Source organism: Cololabis saira, chromosome 9 (assembly GCF_033807715.1).
Source record: "Cololabis saira isolate AMF1-May2022 chromosome 9, fColSai1.1, whole genome shotgun sequence".
Lineage (NCBI taxonomy): Eukaryota > Metazoa > Chordata > Actinopteri > Beloniformes > Belonidae > Cololabis > Cololabis saira.
Window position 1 is genome coordinate 4,470,720 of NC_084595.1, and position 19,995 is coordinate 4,490,714.

Below are 19,995 nucleotides of genomic sequence, written 5' to 3' on the forward strand. Positions count from 1 at the left end.
AAATGCATATATATATACATATGTATATATATATATATATATATATATATATATATATATATATATATATATATATATATATATATATATATATATATATACATATATGTATATATATATATCCCCATCTGGCCCCCCCTAGGAAACATTTTTGGAGTCGCCCCTGAACCACACAAATGCAAATAACACTGAGATATGTGCAAATGTACAAATGACAGACGTAAACTCGGCTTAAGTTGTAAAACAAACAATTCTTTTAATGTAACAAATAACAAACAACTTTTGCTTCAATGGTGAACAGTGAAGCGCCCCCCAGTGGGCAGTGGAGGAGTAACATGTCCTAGGAACCCAGATCCGGTCAGCGGGGAGGGGCGGCTGGGAGCTGGGTGATGGTCAGCCACGGTAACGCTTTTGACTGAGAAAAGTAATGCGCGTCGTCGCAGGATGAAGACGCACATTTTGTTGTATAACACACCTGGGTGCATGTTACGGTTCGGGCCGTATTAACTGCCGAAGAAATGGCATAAATTTCGCCAAAATGACAGGATTAATTCAAAATGGCCGACTTCCTGTTGGGTTTCGGCCATGGCGCCAAGAGACTTTTCTGAGACTTGTCTGTTCACGTCCATCTCTCTGGTGCAACCTACTCCCATCGTAGTGTATTCTAAGTAAGTACTTAGTAGGGTTCTGCTGAACTGACCCTTGTAAAGTCTGAAGTGAGTTGTAAAAGGCTGTTGTGCAACACAGAGGGGCTTGGCTGTCTAGTTATCGAAGGTTATTAATAATTTTATTCAAGAATTATTAATAATTAATAAAGTCGACTATCAAATTGAATGATCAAAATTATAATAATTCTCGTATGGGGCACCACCCTGGGCCTTAATCCAGGGAAATTGATAACTTTAACAGCAGAAAATCAGTCTCAAGATTAGGATTATTCTGCAAAACAGTAAATCTTACTATCACTTACAGAATAACAATTGAAGGCGTGCAGTTCGAGCACTGGCTCTGTTCAAACAATCAGATGTGACCAAAATTGTATGAAACAACACAAACAAACTCATTAAAAATCAACCAGAATTTATTTGCATATGGGTGTCAAAAGATGGTAACGCAACACCCCAAATAAATCCTGATGGCACACGATAAACAAAAACCATTAACAAGAAAACAACAATCAATAAAAAAGAAACTTAAAGTTAAATGCATGGAATGAAAAAGAAGTCAAAGCAATAACATGATATCAACGGACATCTACCGTTTAAAACATTTAAAGATGGCGGGGCTTCTGTGGTATTTAAAGATGGTGGAGCCCCCTTTGGGCCACGTGTGATCAGACCAGATGACAAACGCAGCATTTAAAACGTGCCTACGGCAGAAAACAACGACTACCAAATAATCAAACACGATAATGATAACAATGATGATGATGTATGCAGTAATCTCAGCTTTCGCTGGTTTTAATTTGATCTGAAGCCATGCAGCGGGGGTCATAAACTGACTGAGAGGTCCGTGGGGGTCATAAAGCTACCAGGAGGTTAGCAGCAGGGGTCATAAAACTCTGGCCCCAGGACGAAACCAAAGTCTGGCTTTCACTTGGAATTCATAATCCTGAAATGTTCATCCCATCACACATGTCATGAATTCATAATCATTTATAAGTTCAGAGTTCACATAAGCACATGGGCACGGCACAACAAGGCGTTACTACCACCACGCTCTGTAGCTGGGAGGGAATTCATGAAAATCGTGCACTTGGTGACAAGTTTTTGATATTTGGCATGGTGTGAGTTATGGACATTATGGACATAATAAAACACTGAATGTCATGAAAATTTGTCACACAACTCAAAAATAAAAACACAGGCAACATCTTCTTTCCAGGCATGATTTATTGAAAACACACCAAATGTATACTCTACAAACCAGTATCTTTTTTGTTATGTTTAACAAGCGTAATATTTGCCTCTGGGTATTAGTAAAATTAACATAATACATTCTGTCACTGTGGCATTGCCTCTGCTCGCTACGAAAGCTTTAACAACTTCACTTCTCTAGGAAATCAAACCCATGTTACGAATGACTAACTTTTTAAAAGTTTATAATACAATGTTATACAAGGCAGAAACCCACCAACAGTCTAGACTACTTTTTTTGAGGGGGTTTGGGTTTGGGGGGGCAGGTTGGTGGGAATGCAGGAAGAGAGAGTGAGTGTGGGAGGGGAAGAGAAAAGATGGAATGGAGAGATGACAGTGGAAGGGGAGGAATAAAGTTGTATAAAACACATTTACCTTTATCTACCATGGAAAAGGTTAAGGCACATGATAGGTACATACGTATCTGCTACTTTGTTCACTTTAGTTTGACTCTCTCGGATCAGTTATTGGTCTGTGTTCGGTAAACGGACGAATCCACAGAACCAGGAACCCAATTTAGTATTAAATGGTGTGAAAACAACTCCCCGTCCTTTGGTTGTGGTACTGGTTAAGTGCATTTAGGAACAGACAGTCACACGGGTCTTTATATCCGATGCACGGACTGCACGGGCGTGTGAGGAGGACGCACAACGAGGGGATGCTGGGTATTATGACGCTGTCAGTTTCTGAAATCTAAATTTAATGTACAGTAGGGATGGGCGGTATGGACGAAAAAATTCATCACGATCATTTCTGGCATTTATCCCGATAACGATAAAAATGACGATTAAAAAAATACCAATTCAACTCCATCTTTTTAATTATAAATCTATCACCACATTCAGTCTTTGGAGCCAAATCACTGCTCTAAAAGATACTAAATACTACTAAACGTCATCAATGGGAATTTATCCTTTCTTTCTTTCTTTCTTTCTTTCTTTCTTTCTTTCTTTCTTTCTTTCTTTCTTTCTTTCTTTCTTTCTTTCTTTCTTTCTTTCTTTCTTTCTTTCTTTCTTTCTTTCTTTCTTTCTTTCTTTCTTTCTTTCTTTCTTTCTTTCTGAATTTCTTTCTTTCTTTCTTTCTTTCTTTCTGAATTTCTTTCTTTCTGAATTTCTTTCTTTCTGAATTTCTTTCTTTCTTTCTTGCTCATATGAAAGATATGATCTTTCTGGCTCATATCTTTCTTTCTTTCTTTCTTGCTCATATCTTTCTTTCTTGCTCATATCTTTCTTTCTGGCTCATTTCTTTTTTTTCTTTCTTTCTTTCTTCTCAAAACGTCAACGGGAATTTATCGTTTTTACCACGAGATACAAATTCTTACCGTGGGGAATTGTTTTGACGGTTTATCGTGAACGGTAAAATATCGCCCATTCCTAATGTACAGTAACTTTTTTATAGTTTGTCTGTTGTTTTTTTTGTTTTTTTTTGTCTTTTTTAAATGTTTGTTTTACCACAACGTACACCTTTGTAAACACCATGTAAAATATGCAAGCTTTTAAAAGTCACATACGTCACAAAGAGAAATCAGACGCAGGCACATGCTGCTCGCCTTGAGAGAGTGAGAGATGCACGACCGACACCAGCTTGGATTGGATTCGCATAAATGGCAACATTGATTCTGCATCTCGACCGTCCGGCCTAAACCACTGTAAAAATATATACTTTTGGAACAACCTTGACATTTGACTTTATAAACTGCTGTGTTCACGCCTCCAAAGCCACCACCAATCATCTGCCGCCACTCTGCATGTTTGAATGAGTTAATATCCAAATAACACCACAAAGAACTGGCACTTGGAAAGAATAGAATATAAACATCTGTACAGGTTTTTCTTCATGCTCACGGCTTAATATTTGCATTTAATATGCAGCAGTGAAAGAGGGTTGGCGGTAATTAAATAATCTTTAAATGTCTGACGGAGAAAAATTAAGCATCTTTAATAAACACTGTCAAATCTCCAGCCCCGTCCAGAGTAGCTGCACTTGTGGAAAAGTTAGCACATGCTCTTTTAATCTTTTGTCAAAATGTCGAGGAAATAGTCAAAATTTCGTGAAAAGTTGAAATGTTGAGAAAAAAGTTAAATTTTCGAGGAAATAGTCAAAATTTCGAGAAAAAAGTCAAAATTTCGAGACAAAAGTCAAAATGTCGAGGAAATAGTCAAAATTTCGTGAAAAGTTGAAATGTTGAGAAAAAAGTCGAATTTTCGAGGAAATAGTCAAAATTTCGAGAAAAAAGTCAAAATTTCGAGAAAAAAGTCAAAATGTCGAGGAAATAGTCAAAATTTAATGAAAAGTTGAAATGTTGAGAAAAAAGTCAAAATGTCGAGGAAATAGTCAAAATATCGTGAAAAGTTGAAATGTTGAGAAAAAAGTCGAATTTTTGAGGAAATAGTAAAAATTTCGAGAAAAAAGTCAAAATTTCGAGAAAAAAGTCAAAATGTCGAGGAAATAGTCAAAATTTCATGAAAAGTTGAAATGTTGAGAAAAAAGTCAAAATGTCGAGGAAATAGTCAAAATTTTGAGAAAAATGTTGAGATTAAAAAGGAAGAAAAAAGAAGGAAAAAAAGAAGAAAAAAAGGAAAAAGGAAAAAAAAGAAAAAAAGGTCAAACATTTTTGAAAAAGCCCCAGGGAGCCACTAGGGCGGCGCTAAAGAGCCCTGGCGTAGACACAATACGAGCAGGTGATTTTTATGACGTTTGGAGTGAAAAAAACCAAACAAAAAAAGAAAAAAGAAAGCCAACATAGGATTAGAAGAGCTGATTCCAACTTTGGCAGGTGACTGTACTCTGGAGACGCGGGGCGGCGACACCAACGCGGATCCCTGGCCTTTGTAGAAAACACTGCAGATAAACTCTCTCCTGTCATCTTTTTGACAAATACACAATATAAATAAGTGATCATCAGCGTGACTTGACAATGTTTGACACACATTTAAGTTATACAGACGGTTATTTCTTGCTTACAAACATGGTGAGCTTTTATCAAATGTGCTTTCCAAACGATGTGATATTAATATACAACTAAGAAGTCTGTGATTTGTGTTTTTTCCTTCAATTTTTTCCCAAGTTTTTTATGTTTTTGTGTTACTCTAATATACACTTATATAAAACCCAACAAAACAGAAAACAAAACAAGTTTTTTTTTTTTTTAGACCAACAAGATCAACAAGAAAATCTTCTTCCTCTTATTTCAATAAATCATATTATTATAAACAAAACGCCTTTATATCCTCTTTACTCCACAGCCAGACGGCGACGGAGCAGCATCGCTGCACAACCCCAGTGGTTACACAAGAAACCACGGCGTTTGGTTTGTGCATGATCGCTCGCTAAAACACAAAGTCCCTCTTGATTTTGTTTCCATTTTAAGTTCTTCTAGTGAACAGAAACAGAAACCTCTTCCCACGTACTCACTCTGACACTTGCTGCACTGCAAAAACTCAAAATCTTAAGAATATTTGTCTTATTTCTAGTTAAAATGTCTCATTTTTAGTCAAAAAAAATCTCATTACACTTAAAACAAGACTCATCACCAGAAAAATAACTTATTTAACAATTTTCACCTGTTTCAAGTAAATTTTCACTTAAAATAAGTAGAAAATCTGCCAATGGAACAAGATTTTTTTGCTTGTAATAAGAAGATAAATCTTGTCCCACTGGCAGATTTTTCTACTTATTTCAAGTGAAAATCTACTTGAAACAGGTGAAAATTGTCAAATAACAAGTTATTTTTCTGGTAATGAGTCTTGTTTTAAGTGTAATGAGATTTTTTGACTAAAAATGAGACATTTTAACTAAAAATAAGACAAATATTCCTGGTAAGATTTAGAATTTTTGCAGTGTGTATTCCAGATTTGGACTTGCAAACTCTTTCCTTTTAAAAGATAAGCATCAATAACCTGTTTAATTGATTTCAAATCAGTGCACTTTTCTATCTTTTGAGGAAAAAACAAAACAAAAAAAAACAACTACACAGTGAACCCAGATGGATTTTCAGTTCATGAGAGCAGCCTGTTGGGGGAGCATGTTCATTTACGCTACAGCTCTTCTTCTTCTTCTGTCCTTTCCTCTTCTTCTTCTTCTTCTTCTTCCTGCATCCGTCCCATCAAACCAAACCAAACATTCAGTAACTTTCCCACACACGCCAACCGAAACCTGTCAAAATCCCAAAGTTTGACGATGCACTTGAAGCAAAATTCTCCAAACTTCTTCCAGATTTGAAAATACGGGAAACAAAAACCTTCTTTCTTTTCCCCTTCCTTTTTTTCCATTTCCTCTCTCACATTTTTCCCTTCGGACAAACATTCCTCTTCCTTTTCCTTTGCTTTACTTTGCACCTCCTGTCCGTCACATTCTCGCTCCGTCGTTTCCCTCTGAAGAGCTCCACACGTTGTAAAATTCACATGATGTCCAGTGGGAATGTAGATATGACAAAGTAGTAAGAGTCATTTTTTGTTTCTTTTTTAAATATTTTCTTTGAAAAGCATGTTTAAACACTGGAGGCTGCTGTTGTGATCATTAACTGTTTAAAATCTTCTGTTCTGTACAAAGTTCAACTCCAAAGATGAGTTCCTGTGAAATGGCAGTGGTGATTTCAGAGATCCTCTTCTGGCTGGATGTGGCGCTCTCGCTGCTTTAAGCCTGAAGCGTGAACAAGAAAACAAAATATTAAAATATTCATCTCTATAGTTTAAGAGCACTGCAAAAACTCAAACTTTCACCAGGAATATTTGTCTCATTTCTAGTTAAAATGTCTTATTTTTAGTCAAAAAATCTCATTACACTTGAAACAAGAGTCATTACCAGAAAAAACAACCATTTTCACCTGTTTCAAGTAGATTTTCACTTAAAATAAGTAGAAAAATCTGCCAGTGGAACAAGATTTTTTTGCTTGTAATGAGAATATAAATCTTGTCACATTGAAACAGGTGAAAATTGTCAAATAATTTGTCAAATAAACTCATTTTTAGTCAAGAACTCTCATTACATTTAAAACAAGAGTCATTACAAGAAAAATAACTTGTTATTTGACAATTTTTTTATCTGTTTCAAGTAGATTTTCACTTGAAATAAGTAGAAAAATCTGCCAGTGGAACAAGATTTATCTTCTCATTACAAGCAAAAAAATCTTGGCAGATTTTGCGAATTTCCCCGCTGTGGGACTAATAAAGGAATATCTTATTTTATCTTATCTTTTCTACTTATTTCAAGTGAAAATTTACTTGAAACAAGTGAAAATTGTCAAATAACAAGTTATTTTTCTGGTAACGACTCTTGTTTTTAAGTGTAATTCACTAATTCATAAATCATTACCAGAAAAATAACTTGTTATTTGACAATTTTCACCTGTTTCAAGTAAACTTTCACTTGAAATAAGTAGAAAAATCTGCCAATGGGACAAGATTTATTTTCTCATTACAAGCAAAAAAATCTCGTTCCACTGGCAGATTTTTCTACTTATTTTAAGTGAAAATCTACTTGAAACAGGTGAAATTTGTTTTTTTTCTTCCAGTGATGAGTCTTGTTTTAAGTGTAATGAGATTTTTTTGACTAAAAATGAGACATTTTAACTAGAAATAAGACAAATATGCTTAAGATTTGGAGTTTTTGCAGTGAGGACAGTAAAGCCATAGTTTTAGTTCCGACCAAACAAGAATTTGAACTGAGACATTTTTTTGGCACATTTGCATCAATGGATGTGAATATGAAGTGAAACAGCTGGATTTCCACCATGCTCACTCAAATATTCCTGGTAAGATTTTGAGTTTTTGCAGTGAAACAGCAAAACTTATGACATCCTTCAGGTTCTCAATGAAATGACAACTTACCTGGTGACTAATCCTAACCGTTGGCTGCACCTACCTGTCCCGCTAAAGAGGCAGAATCACAGTGAACTCAAACCACATATCTGTGTGAGGTACTTTCTTTGTGATTGCACAATGGATGGCAATGAGAAAGACAGAATGGATGACTAAAGACAAAGACACCATGAGGAAAAGGCAGTGGGCTCGGAAAAAGAGTTAGGAAGCAATAATCACAGCTAAGGCTTGTACCTCCTATAATGTAATAATTTTCTGAAAATGTAATAACGCCTGAAAATGTAATAAAATTTGCACTTAACTCAATCAAAAATGTAATAAAATCCAATAATGTAATAACTTCCCCAATAATGTAATAAAATATCCTGACGGATATTGTAAAAACATTTTTACCAATAATGTAATACCTTATTACGTTATTGGGAATTTATTACATGGAACTCAAAGTCTGCAATTTAACCCAATAGCCATTCTGGTGTTTCAAATCCAGCATATAAAACATTCTTAGATACTTAAAACACAAAATGTAGAACTCTGGACTGAAAATGAACATATATATTATATTATTTGTCAAGTATTACATTATCAGTTTTGGAAAAAAAAAAAGATCCACCTGAAAATGTAATAAATTCCCAATAATGTAATAAGGTATTACATTATTGATAAAAATGTTATTACAATATCAGTCAGGATATGTTATTACATTATTGGTGAAGTTATTACATTATTGGATTTTATTACATTTTTGATTGAGTTAAATGCACATTTTATTACATTTTCAGGAAATTATTACATTATAGGGTGAAATTATTACATTATAGGGTGAAATTACTTCATTATAGGGTGAAATTATTACATTGTAGGGTGAAATTATTACATTATAGGGTGAAATTACTACATTATAGGGTGAAATTATTACATTATAGGGTGAAATTACTACATTATAGGGTGAAATTATTACATTATAGGGTGAAATTATTACATTATAGGGTGAAATTATTACATTATAGGGTGAAATTACTACATTATAGGGTGAAATTATTACATTATAGGGTGAAATTATTACATTATAGTTTGAAATTATTATATTATAGGGTGAAATTATTACATTATAGGGTGAAATTATTATATTATAGGGTGAAATTACTACATTATAGGGTGAAATTATTACATTATAGGGTGAAATTATTACATAATAGGGTGCTACAAGGCTAACCCAGATCAGCTCAAAGTTTAGAGAAAGTTATTCAGTGGAACTTGAAGTGTAGATAAATTGACAGGAAATCAATCAAATATTCATATTCAGTTTGTAATGTGACGTTAAAGATGAAAAGCGCAGATGCAGACGGACTGTCTTCAGTCGTTCAACTGGTTTTTTGAAAATGTATTTATTTAATAAATCTCTAATCTATAAAAATAAAAGCGCCCTGCTTCAAATATGACATGAAACCCTTTGCAGTCACTTGAAAAAGAAACTGATGTCAGAAATATATATATCGAGATCTTCCGACTTCAAAACGTATGGCGTATATTCATGTAAGCTCTGAGTTTCAGCTTCCATCACCCACTCGTCAGGCCGCATGAATAAATCAGATAAAATTGCTTTTACCCAGAAAATGGTGCCCCCAAAAAAGGCAGACAGAGAAGTGTGTGTGCAAGTCTTTCTTCTTCTCCTTCTGCTTTTCATTAAGGGACACCTGACTCTCCTGAGAACTCCTTTGTGCTGCATAAGAATGATTCCTTCATCGTTTGTCACCAGCTTCATCAAAGGCTGTCTGTATTCTGCAGTAAGTGAAGCTGGGCGTACATTTTAATGAGGCGATCGGCGCTGAACTGTAAACACACCGTGTTTTCTTTGAGTGTTACGGAGAGGTGAAGTAGCGTTTACACGTCATATCCATCTTGCCGAGCAACACACTGCAAAAACTCAAAATCTTACTAGGAATATTTGTCTTATTTCTGGTTAAAATGTCTCATTTTTAGTCAAAAAATCTCATTACACTTAAAACAAGAGTAATTACCAGAAAAATAACTTGTTATTTGACCATTTTCACCTGTTTCAATTAAATTTTCACTTGAAATAAGTAGAAAAATCTGCCAGTGGAACAAGATTTATCTTCTCATTACAAGCAAGAAAATCTTGTTCCACTGGCAGATTTTTCTACTTATTTTAAGTGAAAATCTACTTGAAACAGGTGAAAATTGATGTTTTTTCCAGTGATGAGTCTTGTTTTAAGTGTAATGAGATTTTTTTTGACTAAAAATGAGACATTTTAACTAGAAATAAGACAAATATTCTTGTTGAGATTTGGAGTTTTTGCAGTGCACCGTATCGCTGAATTTTTTCTAAAGGGTTTCGTCCTTTCATCCTGCCTTAATGGAACTTAAAAATAACTTGAAATCCTGTATAAAATATCGTAAAAGTCCCAACCCTGTTTGAGTATGCAACACATTCCAAAATAAATTAATTTAGCGTTGGTAAGGAGCTGAATAAAAGGGTGCTGCTTAAAACAGTTAACATCCGCAGGTGGTTCTAATGCACTGTAAAAACTCAAAACCTTACCATGAATATTTGTCTTATTTCTAGTTAAAATGTCTCATTTTTAGTCAAAAAATCTCATTATACTTAAAACAAGAGTCATTACCAGAAAAATAACTTGTTATTTGACAATTTTCACCTGTTTCAAGTAAATTTTCACTTGAAATAAGTAGAAAAATCTGCCAGTGGGACAAGATTTATCTTCTCATTACAACCAAAAAAATCTTGTTCCACTGGCAGATTTTTCTACTTATTTTAAGTGAATCTACTTGAAACAGGTGAAAATTTTTGTTTTTCCAGTGATGTCTTATTTTAAGTGTAATGAGATTTTTTTTGACTAAAAATGAGACATTTTAACTAGAAATAAGACAAATATTCTTGTTAAGATTTGGAGTTTTTGCAGTGCAGGATTTATTAAACTACTGTTTTGAGTCAAATAATAGTTTGACCCACTTCACGGACCAAAAAAGTAAAATATTTGATCGTTTCAGCTCTTTAAATTTGCTGCTTTCGTCCATCGTACATAAAAGCACAGAAATGCACTGCAAAAACTCAAAATCTTACCAGGAATATTTGTCTTATTTCTAGTTAAAATGTCTAATTTTTGGTCAAAAAATCTACTTAAAATATGTGAAAATTGTTGTTTTTTCCAGTGATGAGTCTTGTTTTAAGTGTAATGAGATTTTTTTTGACTAATTTTAACTAGAAACAAGACAAATATTCTTGTTAAGATTTGGAGTTTTTGCAGTGCAGCGACTGCTCTGGGATCGGGGGAAACAGCAGGTCTGCATGGAAAAGCGTGAGAGGAAGAACAGGTGGCGATGAGGAACTAACAGAGGATGAAAAGGATGCGTCAACTCATCCAGACGATGCAGGTTGTGTTTCTTTGGTTTGTTTTCTGCAGACCTACCATGCATGCATTTAGACCCAGGAGTCAACAGGCTGGGGCTTAACGTCACAAGCGTCCACCAGACTGACCGCAGGCCTGTTACTCCTGATATAGTGTTTCCTATTTGTGTCATTCTGTAGCTGCAGGAGGACGGGTTAAGGAGAAAGAAAGAAGAAAAAAAAAACACAGCAAAACACAAATAGGTTAATATTTTTCATATACAAACTCACGCTCACATGCATCCAGGCAGAGGGAAGCCGGTGTTAGTTTCCTGCCTTAAGGAGAGCTTTGGAAAAAGAAGTCACAGTGATTATAAAACAGCATAATAAAACATGCAAACAAAAGAGGGAGAAAGAAGTTTCGACAAGCCGAGCTGCTTTGAAAGTAGAAGAAACACCTCTGGGTGGAACAGACGGCAGCTCTGCAGCGACGCTGCAGGGAAGTGTGTGTGCACGCAACGGCTCGCTGTGGTTACCGCTGTTTGTAGCTCGTTAGCTTTTAAAGATCTGTCCTTTCAACATGTGAGAGTGAAACTTACACTGCAAAAACTCAAAATCTTAACAAGATATTTGTCTTATTTCTAGTTAAAATGTCTCATTTTTAGTCAAAAAATTTCATTACACTTAAAACAAGACTCATCACTGGAAAAAACAACAATTTTCACCTGTTTCAAGTAAATTTTCACTTAAAATAAGAAAAATCTGCCAGTGGAACAACATTTTTTTGCTTGTAATAGAGAAGATAAATCTTGTCCCACTGGCAGATTTTTCTACTTATTTCAAGTGAAAATTTACTTGAAACAGGTGAAAATGGTCAAATAACAAGTTATTTTTCTGATAATGAGTCTTGTTTTAAGTGTAATGAGATTTTTTTGACTAAAAATGAGACATTTTAACTAGAAATAAGACAAATGTTCCTGGTAAGATTTTGAGTTTTTGCAGTGCAGGATTTATTAAACTACTGTTTTGAGTCAAATAATAGTTTGACCCATTTCACGGACAAAAAAAGTAAAATATTTGATAGTTTCAGCTCTTTAAATTTGCTGCTTTCGTCCATCGTACATAAAAGCACAGAAATGCACTGCAAAAACTCAAAATCTTACCAGGAATATTTGTCTTATTTCTAGTTAAAATGTCTCATTTTTGGCAAAATATTTACTTAAAATAGGTGTAAATTGTTGTTTTTTTTCCAGTGATGAGTATTGTTTTAAGTGTAATGAGTGTAATTTTTTGGACTAAAAATGAGACATTTTAAGTAGAAATAAGACAAATATTCCTGGTAAGATTTTGAGTTTTTGCTGTGTATTGCTGTGGTGCTTTTTATGGGTAAATATGATGAAATGTATGTCAACAAATGCCGAAAACCAAAATAAAATTGTTGTTCATGACATACTTTCGCTGCTATTTGCAATTTAGCCCTTTATCTGGTGGGCTCAGTAGATTGCATCATTTACAACTGAGCAAAAGCTTTTGAATAAAGTCATTCTTGAGGTAAATTCTGATTGTTGCCCAGATTAGCTTAAAGAATGCTTCACACAAAATGGCACACAGGGAACAAGCAACGTAGGGTTGCGTTTGACTCCGGCATGTTCTTTCAACTGTTTACCAGTTTAATCTTAACTTAGTTAGACTTTGTTTTCATGAATTACTTTAAATCTGCAAAGAAAAGCAGATAGATGAGCCTAAATGTTCACACTGCATACACTGCAAAAACTCAAATTCTTACCAGGAATATTTGTCTTATTTCTAGTTAAAATGTCTCATTTTTTGTTAAAAAATCTCATTACACTTAAAACAAGAGTCATTACCAGAAAAATAACTTGTTATTTGACAATTTTCACCTGATTCAAGTAGATTTTAACTTGAAATAAGTAGAAAAATCTGCCAGTGGGACAAAATTTATCTTCTCATTACAAGCAAAAAAATCTTGTTCCACTGGCAGATTTTTCTACTTATTTTAAGTGAAAATCTACTTGAAACAGGTGAAAATTGTCGTTTTTTTTCCAGTGATGAGTCTTGTTTTAAGTGTAATGAGATTTTTTTTTTTACTAAAAATGAGACATTTTAACTAGAAATAAGACAAATATTCTTGTTAAGATTTAGAGTTTTTGCAGTGCACCGTATCGCTGCACTTTTTCTAAAGGGTTTCGTCCTTTCATCCTGCCTTATTGGAACTTAAAAATAACTTGAAACCCTGTATAAAATATCATAAAAGTCCCAACCCTGTTTGAGTATGCAACACATTCCAAAATAAAATTAATTTAGCGTTGGTAAGGAGCTGAATAAAAGGGTGCTGCTTAAAACAGTTAACATCCGCAGGTGGTTCTAATACACTGTAAAAACTCAAAATCTTACCAGGAATATTTGTCTTATTTCTAGTTAAAATCTCTCATTTTTAGTTAAAAAATCTCATTACACTTAACACAATAGTCGTTACCAGAAAAATAACTTGTTATTTGACAATTCTCACCTGTTTCAAGTAAGTTTTCACTTGAAATAAGTAGAAAAATCTGCCAGTGGAACAAGATTTATCTTCTCATTACAACCAAAAAAAATCTTGTTCCACTGGCAGATTTTTCCACTTATTTTAAGTGAAAATCTACTTGAAACAGGTGAAAATTGTTGTTTTTTCCAGTGATGAGTCTTGTTTTAAGTGTAATGAGATTTTTTTTGACTAAAAATGAGCCATGTTAACTAGAAATAATATTCTTGTTAAGATTTTGAGTTTTTGAAGTGATTAAGTAAGACCTTTAGCATGTAGTCAACTATCACCTGTTTCAAGTAAATTTTCACTTAAAATAAGTAGAAAAATCTGCCAGTGGAACAAGATTTTTTTGCTTGTAATAAGAAGATAAATCTTGTTCCACTGGCAGATTTTTCTACTTATTTCAAGTTAAAATCTACTTGAAACAGGTGAAAATTGTCAAATAACAAGTCATTTTTCTGGTAATGAGTCTTGTTTTAAGTGTAATGAGATTTTTTTCTACTAAAAATGAGACATTTTAACTAGAAATAAGACAAATATTCTTGTTAACATTTGGAGTTTTTGCAGTGCATCCGCTTAAGTGACTCTTGCCGACTCATTTACTGCACTGATCTTCATAGCACCGCGGGGAAATCCCATCTACCGCAGATGAAATCTAAACAACCCAAAGTACTTACAAGTCATCTGACATGTCCGACACCCTCCGAGGCCATTTATATCTGACTGCACTTTGATGCTGGACGGCTAATCACCAGCCTGACGATAAACAGGCTCTGGCTGCAGCGCGAAGCGTCTCTGTAATCAGCCGGGTGACCTCTCCCAACGCAGCGCTCTGCTCACAGGCTTCCTCTGCGCGACGTGTGCTTGCTTGTTGGAGGTTCTTTTAATGAGTCTCAGATTAATTACTTTACAGACTCCAAAAGCTTACACACAATTAAGCGGCGGCTCTTAGATCTGAGGGCGTCCGCGGCGCCGAGCTGTGGCAGCAACATTAAAAGAGAATGACAACTTCCAGCCTCTTTACGGAATCAATATGACTAAGAGCCTCTAATGAGGAACCACGGCGGAATATGTGGAAGGAGAAAGAGACGCACTGCAAAAACTCAAAATCTTAACAGGAATATTTGTCTTATTTCTAGTTAAAATGTCTCATTTTTAGTCAAAAAATCTCATTACACTTAAAAACAAGAGTCATTACCAGAAAAATAACTTGTTATTTGACAATTTTCACCTGTTTCAAGTAAATTTTCACTTGCAATAAGTAGAAAAGATAAGATAAGATAAGATATTCCTTTATTAGTCCCACAGCAGGGAAATTCGCAAAATCTGCCAAGATTTTTTTGCTTGTAATGAGAAGATAAATCTTGTCCCACTGGCAGATTTTTCTACTTATTTCAAGTGAAAATCTACTTAAAACAGATGGTCAAATAACAAGTTATTTTTCTCGTAATGACTCTTGTTTTAGGTGTAATGAGAGTTCTTAACTAAAAATGAGTTTATTTGACAAATTATTTGACAATTTTCACCTGTTTCAATGTGACAATATTTATCTTCTCATTACAAGCAAAAAAAATCTTGTTCCACTGGCAGATTTTTCTACTTATTTTAAGTGAAAATCTACTTGAAACAGGTGAAAATTGTTGTTTTTTCCAGTGATGAGTCTTGTTTTAAGTGTAATGAGATTTTTTTTGACTAAAAATTAGACATTTTAACTAGAAATAAGTAGAAATAAGTAGTTCAAGTACTTCAAGTGCAATATTCCTCCACCCATTCATGTACATTTTTATCCTCCCATTCACTCTTTTTTATAGTGTATATATATATTTATGTTTCCTGTTTTTCATTTTGTTGTTTACAGTACTTCTTTACATAGTTTTTGCATGTGTGCACTTTTACGGAGCTGCTGCCTAATTTCATTGTACCAGTATAATGATAATAAAGGCTTTCTATTCTATTCTAGAAAAATCTGCCAGTGGGACAATCTTAACAAGAATATTTGTCTTATTTCTAGTTAAAATGTCTCATTTTTAGTCAAAAAATCTCATTACACTTAAAACAGGACTCATTACCAGAAAATAACGTGTTATTTGACAATTTTCACCTGTTTCAAGTACATTTTAACTTGAAATAAGTAGAATCTGCCAGTGGAACAAGATTTATCTTCTCATTACAAGCAAAAAAATCTTGTTCCACTGGCAGATTTTTCTACTTATTTTAAGTGAAAATCTACTTGAAACAGGTGAAAATTGTTGTTTTTTCCAGTGATGAGTCTTGTTTTAAGTGTAATGAGATTTTTTTACTAAAATGAGACATTTTAACTAGAAATAAGACAAATATTCTTGTTAAGATTTTGAGTTTTTGCAGTGATTAAATAAGACCTTTTACATTCAAGAAATACTTTAGCGTGTAGTCAACTATCACCTGTTCAAGTAAATTTTCACTTAAAATAAGTAGAAAAATCTGCCAGTGGAACAAGATTTTTTTGCTTGTAATGAGAAGATAAATCTTGTCCCACTGGCAGATTTTTCTACTTATTTCAAGTGAAAATCTACTTGAAACAGGTGAAAATTCTGGTAATGAGTCCTGTTTTAAGTGTAATGAGATTTTTGACTAAAAATGAGACATTTTAACTAGAAATAAGACAAATATTCCTGTTAAGATTGTGAGTTTTTGCAGTGCACCAGAGGGGCATACGGTGACATTTCCCCAGGACGTCATTATTTCATCAACTTTCCATCAAAGTGTGTGTTTCCTCCGTACCTTTAACGGCTCCCGTTCCGTGGGCTCCACCGAAGCGTCCGCTGTCTTGTATTTGCAGTCCTTGTCCCTCTGGTCGATGGTGGAGTAGCCGTCTGATGAGGTCAGAGAACAGTGCCGGAGAATTATTCTCACTGGTTGATGACAACACTGGACAGATCTCGGGCCAGTCCCAATCCCCCGCTACTTTCTACCACTAGCCCTAAAAATGAAGCCACAGGCGTAGGGTCCTTGTAATGTTCCCTAGGGATTGGGACACCACTTGCTACGTCACTGCGTGGTTTACGTTCGGCTACGTAAGCGACTGCGTAGTTACGTTTGCACAAACGTCACACCATATCAGGAAGCCCAGAGATAAAAGCTGTTTTAATTTCTGCTGTAGCGCTGTTAATATGCCACTTTATTAACACTTGTACTGTCTTTGGGTCAAAATTACCTAATTCTCCTGTTCCTTCTTTCCTCCTGCTCTCTCCTTCCTTCTCCCTTCCTTCTTTACTCCTTTCCTCCATTCATTCCTTCTTTTCTCCCCTCGTACATTCTTTCCTTGTTTTCTCCTTTCCTTCCTTCCTTCTTTTTTCCCTTCCTTCCTTCCTTCCTTCCTTCCTTCCTTCCTTCCTTCCTTCCTTCCTTCCTTCCTTCCTTCCTTCCTTCCTTCCTTCCTTCCTTTTTCCCTTCTCTCCTTCCTTCTTTTCTTCCTTCCTTCCTTCCTTCCTTCCTTCCTTCCTTCCTTCCTTCCTTCCTTCCTTCCTTCCTTCCTTCCTTCCTTCCTTCCTTCCTCCCTCCCTTATTTTTTCCCTTCTTTCTTTCTTTCTTTCTTTCTTTCTTTCTTTCTTTCTTTCTTTCTTTCTTTCTTTCTTTCTTTCTTTCTTTCTTTCTTTCTCTCTCCCTCCCTCCCTCCCTCCCTCCCTCCCTCCCTCCCTCCCTCCCTCCCTTCCTTCCTTCCTTCCTTCCTTCCTTCCTTCCTTCCTTCCTTCCTTCCTTCCTTCCTTCCTTCCTTCCTTCCTTCCTTCCTTCCTTCCTTCCTTCCTTCCTTCCTTCCTTCTTTTCTCCCTCCCTTCCTTCTTTCCTCCTTCCTTCCCTGCCTCCTTCCTTGACCTGAAGACAGCACAAGGGTTAAGTTTTAATATTTTTTCAGGCGTAAAAGTAACCGTTAAGATCCCCAACCTGGGCTCAGTTTATCCAAATAACGTCTGTTAAGAAATTTGCTCCGAAGTTTTCGGGGATGAGAAGAGCCGCCGGCTCGGGATCTGATTTATGGTTCCACGTTAAATCAACGCAGAGTCTACGGCAGGGGTCGGCAACCCGCGGCTCTAGAGCCGCATGTGGCTCTTTAGCGCCGCCCTAGGGGGCTCCTGGAGCTTTTTCAAAAATGTTTGACCTTTTTTTTCCCCTTTTTTTCTTCTTTTTTCCTTTTTTTCTCTTTTTATTTCTTTTATTTCTTCTTTTTCTTCTTTTTTTCCCTTTTTTCTTCTCTTTTTCCTTTTTTTCTTTTTTTCCTCCTTTTTCCTTCCCTTTTTATCTCGACATTTCGACTTTTTTCATGAAATTCTGACTATTTCCTCGACATTTCAAATTTTTTCTCAACATTTCAACTTTTTTCTTGACATTTTGACTTTTTTCTCGACATTTCATGTGTTGCCTTCATTCTAAGGCTGATACAAGACTTTTCATTTTTTGCGGCTCTGGACATATTTGTTTTTTGTGTTTTTGGTCCAATATGGCTCTAAAACATTTTAGGTTGCCGGCCCCTGGTCTACGCCGTAGGGAACGCGTTGGTGTAACGCGGAACCATAAATCAGCCTTTATTCTGGCGAGATCTGAAGATACAACGCAACAAAAACAAGCGAGTGATTATGTACATTCACTGAGTGAATATTATGAAAGTAAAATATATATTTCTCGTTAGAAATGTAATAAAAACGCATTTTTATGCAGAAACTAACTCAAAATATTGATTTTATTCACTAAAAAATAAGAAATGTCCGCCATGTTTTTTTGTTTGATTCAGTCTGAAAATGATGACGTAAAGCATTCTGGGAAATTTCTCTAGCCCTCGGTCGGCGAGTCAGTATCTGAAATCCCTCGCTCTGAAGGGCTAGATTCATACACACTAGCCCTCGTTATGTCCACTAGCCCTCGTTATGTCCACTAGCCCTCATTATGTCCACTAGCCCTCGTTATGTCCACTAGCCCTCGTTAGGTCCACTAGCCCTCGTTATGTCCACTAGCCCTCGTTATGTCCACTAGCCCTCGTTAGGTCCACTAGCCCTCGTTAGGTCCACTAGCCCTCGTTATGTCCACTAGCCCTCGTTATGTCCACTAGCCCTCGTTATGTCCACTAGCCCTCGTTATGTCCACTAGCCCTCGTTATGTCCACTAGCCCTCGTTATGTCCACTAGCCCTCGTTATGTCCACTAGCCCTCGTTAGGTCCACTAGCCCTCGTTATGTCCACTAGCCCTCGTTAGGTCCACTAGCCCTCGTTATGTCCACTAGCCCTACATGCAAAGAGGAATTGGGACACCACTACCCTCACGGGAACGCGCAGAATTTAGGGGTAAGGCTGAAAAGTAGGACTAGGGGGGGATTGGGACTGGCCCTCACTGTTCAGGCATGTGTGAGGCGACGGATGTAAAGCTTTCGTGCACTGAACACTGAACACTGAACAGGGAACCAGGAAAGCTGTTGGACACGAACTCTCAGACAACACATGCATCCAGACTTGGTTTGTGTCTTTCTCTCATGTTACGTTCCATCATCACGTCAGTGGTGTTAAATCATGCCAACCATTCTTTCTGTAAATACGCACTCGTGTAGAATATTCCTACCCGAGCAAGTATTTACTGTATACCATTTTTCAAAGTTGGATATTGACCTGGACATGTGCATTTCATCACTGCAAAAACTTGCTAAATCTTACCAGGAATATTTGTCTTATTTCTAGTTAAAATGTCTCATTTTTTGTCAAAAATTCTCATTATAGTTAAAACAAGAGTCATTACCAGAAAAATAACTTGTTATTTGACAATTTTCACCTGTTTCAAGTAAATTTTCACTTGAAATAAGTAGAAAAATCTGCCAGTGGAACAAGATTTATCTTCTTATTACAAGCAAAAAAATCTTGTTCCACTGGCAGATTTTTTTACTTATTTTAAGTGAAAATCTACTTTAAACAGGTGAAAATTGTTGTTTTTTCCAGTGATGAGTCTTGTTTTAAGTGTAATGCTAAAAATGAGACAATTTAACTAGAAATAAGACAAATATTCTTGTTAAGATTTTGAGTTTTTGCAGTGATTAAATAAGACCTTTTACATTCAAGAAATACTTTTGCGTGTAGTCAACTATCACACTTCACATAGATTCATTCATTTTTACACAGCCCTTGAAGTGAATTCACAGAAAATAAGAACGTTTTTATTTCTTTATTTCATGTTTTGTCAGATTTCTCTAAAAAGCAGATCCCTGTTGAGCCGCATTTCGTAATAACGGTGCATTTTGTAATAAACGTCCAAAATGTAATAACTTTTTCATTTCATTTTGTAATAAAGACGCATTTTGTAATACATTTTGTTGTTGCATTTTGAGAAGATTAT

At 35.4% G+C, this 19,995-nt stretch overlaps 1 protein-coding gene across 1 annotated transcript in view; it reads right to left on the reverse strand.

The window, feature by feature from the left end:
• Positions 1–5,649: 5,649 nt before the first annotated feature.
• Positions 5,650–19,995, reverse strand: part of LOC133451364 (splicing regulator ARVCF-like) — an 89,644-nt gene continuing 75,298 nt past the window's right edge. The window contains exons 8-9 of the mRNA XM_061730344.1: positions 16,408–16,499; positions 5,650–6,557 (exon numbers count right to left, since the gene is read on the reverse strand). Of these exons, the coding sequence (XP_061586328.1) occupies positions 6,552–6,557; positions 16,408–16,499 (98 nt within the window). The 3' untranslated portion in view covers positions 5,650–6,551. The remainder of the gene's footprint in view (positions 6,558–16,407; positions 16,500–19,995) is intronic.